Source organism: Solanum stenotomum, chromosome 9 (assembly GCF_019186545.1).
Source record: "Solanum stenotomum isolate F172 chromosome 9, ASM1918654v1, whole genome shotgun sequence".
Lineage (NCBI taxonomy): Eukaryota > Viridiplantae > Streptophyta > Magnoliopsida > Solanales > Solanaceae > Solanum > Solanum stenotomum.
Genome location: NC_064290.1, coordinates 4,824,098 through 4,829,658, shown reverse-complemented (window position 1 = coordinate 4,829,658; position 5,561 = coordinate 4,824,098). Strand labels below are relative to the sequence as shown.

General features: G+C 37.3%; 1 protein-coding gene across 1 annotated transcript; it reads right to left on the bottom strand.

The window, feature by feature from the left end:
* Positions 1-635: 635 nt before the first annotated feature.
* On the bottom strand, positions 636-5,561 carry LOC125875836 (uncharacterized). Its single transcript, XM_049556881.1, has 2 exons — positions 2,968-5,561; positions 636-930 (listed from the first exon to the last, which is right to left on the bottom strand). Exon 1 carries the CDS (start codon positions 5,378-5,380, stop codon positions 3,008-3,010), a length of 2,373 nt encoding a protein of 790 aa, XP_049412838.1. The 5' UTR covers positions 5,381-5,561; the 3' UTR covers positions 636-930; positions 2,968-3,007.

The window sequence follows — 5,561 nt, the reverse complement described above, 5'->3', positions numbered from 1 at the left end:
AAACCTTTCGATAATAAATATTTTATCCATCTTAGTGGTCTATCCAATGCGACTCTAGACATGCCGGACCAGTAATATTTGGATACGAGATGATGACAACAACAACATACCTAATATAATCTCAGAAGTAACGTTCTAAAGAGATTAGAGTGTGAACAGATGAGTCCAAGATTCAAACAAACATTTTTTAGGCACCACATACCAAAATGGACCCTCCCTAAAAACACATACCAAAATGGACCCTCCCTAAAAACACAAACCAAATCAGAGAGTTCACCCCCCCTACTATATTAACCGTCCATTCAACATGGAGTCCTCAATATTATCATTTTACAATACTCTTCACATTTACATACATTCGATAGGGGTGGACAATTCATCCATTTGTAGGTGAAGTGCCCGGTAGGGGTGGACAATTCGCCCATTTGCAGATGAAGTGTTCATTTTGGTCTGTATTTTTAGAAAAAGTCCGTTTGATATATGATGCCCAAAAAGTGTATTTTTAGACTCAACTCGTGAACATATCTTATCCCTACATTGGTAGAGAGATTGTTTCCAATAGACCAAACCTGAACTATATTGCAAATAACCAGATATCAAGTCCAAAGAAAAATGGACCAAGCTTGAAGAGTTGAGGAAAAAGTCAATACCATTACATGGTATATATATACTATTGTAAATCCAAAAACTAATACATAAAATAAAGTCACATCCCTATGCAATAATCACATTAGAGTTACATCCATCAATACCTAACGGAATTTTAAGTACTTGAGACTTCTAAAGCATTACAAAGAAGGCCCCAAAACAAAAACTTAGATAAATCAGCCTGAGCTATAGTAAGCCTTCTCCAAAATGCTTGCATAACGACCTTCCGGCTAGTAGTATAAGAAGCACCATGTCAAATGTAAGTTAAACATCTGCAAAATCCTGTATTGTCATAAGAAAAATATATTAGATACATAGATAAGCAGGTTATGCAGATAACAAGAAGCTTTAGGGAACATCAAAACAGGTCTACTCGGAAGTATGCAGACAATACTTAAGGTTGATGATCTTTCGCGTGGAAAAGCAAAGTCGGTAACTTTTTTATGTTTTGTAATGTATCTCCAAACACTTCTACTAAAAATGTTGCTTTACATATCCATCGTTGTACACATCAGTTTCTAGATTGAGCTATAAGCATTAGCAGGCACAACTATGGTTTAGAGATATGCCAAATCTGCATTATTACTAAGGACTGCAGAAGAATGTATAGTTTAGAATATTTCATTGATAATATACACAAACTTCATAGAAATTTTATCACTGAAACACCCGAGAGGAAAAGTGACAGACTAGATGTATTCTATCTTCCTTTTCTTTGTTGGAGGTGATTTAGATATATGACATTATGGTCACAACTAAGACGTTCTCTTTCAAAATTTATTTGGCAATAAGTGATGGCTGATATGTTTTTGATTCTCTTATTATCCTAAACATTTTTCATAATGTAGAAGGTTAAGATCTCAAATGAAAGACAGCTCCACGACAAGAAAGCAAAAATCATACAGCAGAAAACCAATTTTCAATTTAGCAAAGAGAATTGACCAATACAATACAGTTCATTCCCGTACTATAGATACAGAAATGCAGGACAATTCATACCCCTTTTTGAAAATCTTGAAGCTCTCTTTTTGGTGCTTTATACATCCTATATCAGAATCTCAAAAGATAACAGAGTTCCCAAATGATAATGCAAAATCAGATGATAGCAAGCACCGACAATAGAAGAATTGAAAATTAAAATACAAATAAAAGGAGAGAAAAGAGAAACAAAAGGATGGAAGAAGACTGTACTTCCTCCTTTAGAAGACTGAAAAGAAAAGTTTATAAACGTCCTTTTCAAAATATAATAATTTATATATATATATTTTATGTAAAGGTAAATCTTAATATCCATTAAAAGGGACATGTGAAGATTCATATAAAGGTTTGGGGCAAAGAAAATAAATGTTTTGAAGAAAAGGAAAATGATCAAATTTTGGATGTTTGAGAGTAAAATTTCCAAGAAAAGGCAGACATGAGAGTAAAGATTGATGCATACAACTTAAAAACTTTGCAATGACAAAGTGCACATTTCACCCTAAACAAAGAGCAGAGTACAGGTCCGAGATTGTAAAGATAGTAGGAATGGCTTAGTTGAATGAAGGAGACTGGGTTGAAATAGTAACTGAGCCTAGATCCACTTGAATGTAGTCACTTGAAGGATGAGGTAAACAAGGAAATGGTAAAGCAAAAACCCAACAAATAAGTTATGTCTCATGCAGAACCTCAGAAAAACTAGACCTGTAGCAAGCAAATATCCGTCCACAATGACCTACTTTCCATTTTAGCTAGTCCAAAAACAATTAGACCCATTTACTTAATTGGAATTATCTCCTACTCTAACCATAAAAACTTGTATTCTATTAGTTTAATCTTCAATTTGATCTATGTTCAACTACGCGTTCTTCCGTTTTAGCTCTTGAAGTGATGTTTTAACACTTGTATCTTAAAATAATAATACCATACTCTATTCAACTTTCTCCTCTACATCTCTATGCAAGTCATAGTAGGCCATGTATTTTGGATGATTAAATATGTTCCAATATTCCAATAATTTATTTTGAAATATCTGATTTCCAAGTCTTTACTGTTCCTTTTCTTTATATACTCAATTTCAAAGTGTCCAACATCTGTAGTGACTAAATATTTTAGTCTAATTGAAATAATCATGTAAACTGCAACATAAAAGTGGTGAGTGACAGAAAAATGATGAAAAAATAGACCAACATATAATAGGAAAGGGGAACAGTGCAACAAAAAAGACCTTTGGCGATTGACATATTGAAATAAGGCATCATGCAAAGCAGAGGATGGGAACATGGAGATAATCATACATGACAAGGTAGAAAACAACATAAAGCACCATAGGTTTGCATTTACCTTCATTTCAACCATGGAGCTGAAGATTTGGCAAAGCAAATCATTCATCTGCGGGGCAGTCGGGAGTTTCTGAAATTTTATCCTCACTTTCTGGAACTTTACTTTTTGGACTCATGTTTCTGAGGTCCTTCACTATATCCTCAAGGCCCATCAACCTCTTATCCAGCATCTGCACCTTACCCATAAAATTCTCAAACTGACCAGCATATTCTTCCTCTGCTTCTTTTGCTTTTTGTTCCAAGAACAAGCAATTGGATCGAGTTTCTTCCTCTTGCTTGAGGCGCAGCTTTTCCATTTCAGCAGAGCTCAACATTAGACCTCCAGGACCAGCATCTTTGTAGTATGGTTCTTCAGACAGCTGGAATTTTTTCCTATACTCAGAGAACTGTTTCTGGGTTTCCTTCAATGCCTTCCTGTAACCATCCAAAATATTTCCCATCATAAAAAGCTCCCGTTCAAGACGACAAATATCTCCATCCCTTTTTTGTATTTCCTCACATTTAGACTTATGCAAGTGATCAATTACGCTGTCCCTTTTATGCACTTCGCTAAGAAAAATTTGCTGGTTTATGTTTAGTTGATCCTCATTTTGTTCCTTTGCTTCATACATCATCCTAGCCTTCATCATTAGATGCTGCATTTGCTCCATGCATGATCCAAAATCTAATGGCTTCTCGTCCCATTCCCCCTCAATCCTCAACCTCTTGCTGCTGCCATGGAGAGAATGATGAGCCACATCAGGCTCAATCTCCATCTCTCTCTTACTTCCACTGCCAAAAAAGGGACCACCTGTATGCATCTCATCTCTAGTAGCGAGAAGCTCAACTGAAGACTGATCATGAAGTTGCCCCTGTGAAGTAAATCCAATCTGTGTACTTTCCATCGTTTGAAGTAGATTTCCTGTCAATCCATCCCCAACAAGAGTACCATTACTAGGAATAACATCAAATTCATCTTCAACCTCATGCCTCTCTGCTCCTTCATCCTCCTCCTCAACATCATCATCATTCACATTATCATTATCATTGTCATTGTCATTGTCATTGTTAGTGTCGTTGTCATTGTCATCTGCCAACTCATGGTTTTCTTTCTTCTCCTCATCATTATCCAAAGACACTGCTTCCTGCATCTTACATCTCTGTAACAAAGGCTCGTTAGCATCTTTTCTTTCATCAAAAAGCCACTGTTTCTCTTCCTCTTCCTCTTCCTCCACCTCCTTCTCTTCCTTGTGTTCCTCAACATCCATCATCTCCACATCCTTCACCTCTTGCTTCTGGCCAAGATCCTGACCCAACGTCAACTCAATACTCAGTTCCTCCCCTAAAGCTCCATCCAATTCTTGAGCTTCGATTGACCCACCGACTCTTGCATTGTCCTCATTACCACAGTCATCCTCTTCCTTCACATCAGCTTCAAACTCCACCTTTTCTGGCTCTTCACTATACAACACCTGCTCACGCTGTGACTTTATCAAGTATTGCAAATGTGCAGCATAATAACAGTCCACTAACTGGTCCCCTTGTGTCAATTCCTTCTCCACCATGAACCAGAACAATCCAGCCCAATCCACTTTCTCAGGGTGCCCATCTTTTATAGCCTTAGTCCAACTTAATACCTCATTAGGCATTATCCACGCGTCCTCATGCAAAAGCACCCAAATTGACACAAAGTTCTCAAGAAAGCTTATCGACTCCTCAGACAAGGGATCAGCATCCACGTCCATACCATCAACCACAGCAACACTACCTTTGTCCTTCTTCAAAGGCAGCTTAAGTGCCCGCCCTAAATCAGCCCTATTAACCGCAATTCTAAAATCATTAACATAACTAGCCCTCAACTTAGAATCATAAGTAGCAATCAACTGTGCAATCAAATCCACCCTTAAATCTCTATCAAACTCTATATGTACAAAATCCCACAACCCCAAACGCCTCAGTAACTTCTCATGCCTATCAAAATCAAGAATCTTGGAAGGGAAAAAAGGAACAGGCTTTAGGTTTTCCTTAAGCGTTTGCAATTTTTTCTCAATAGCTTGCAACTTCTTTGTGTGGCATTTACCCTTCTTCCGCTTAGTGCGCTTGTTAGTATTACTAGGCGACATCATTCGAAGGTCAGTAACACTTACCTCTGTATCTGCAATTGGTAGATCCACAGTTAAACAAAAATCAGCATTTACATCAGCCGTAACAACATCAGCTTTCTGATGAGGGTTTTCTAGGTCTTTTTCTTCAAGAATCACATCTGGGGTCTCTTGATTTTGCGAACTGGAGATGGGATTTTCTTGGTTTTGGGGATTAAGGGGTTCCAAGATTTGGGGTTGAGATTGAAATTGTGAGTCTGGGTTTTCTTTGTCTGGTTCGTTTGCGTTGTTAGAGTCGTCGATGGTTGGTTCTTGAATTGGGGAATCTGACATATCTATATAGAGGAACAGTTCTCCTTTGGGAATGAGCAAGAAATTCAGGTTTTTGAAGGATCAAATTCAGACGATTTTGATTTTTTTCGAGAAGAACAGTAGCAGGGTTTTTCTTGAATTCTGTTCAGTCCTTTTATTTCTTATTCATTGTGCTTCTCCTTCCAAATTCCAAATGGGCTTG

What these genes read in the sequence shown, in the direction of transcription:
- LOC125875836 (XM_049556881.1), bottom strand. Translation starts at nt 5,380, where the DNA reads ATGTCAGATTCCCCAATTCAAGAACCAACCATCGACGACTCTAACAAC.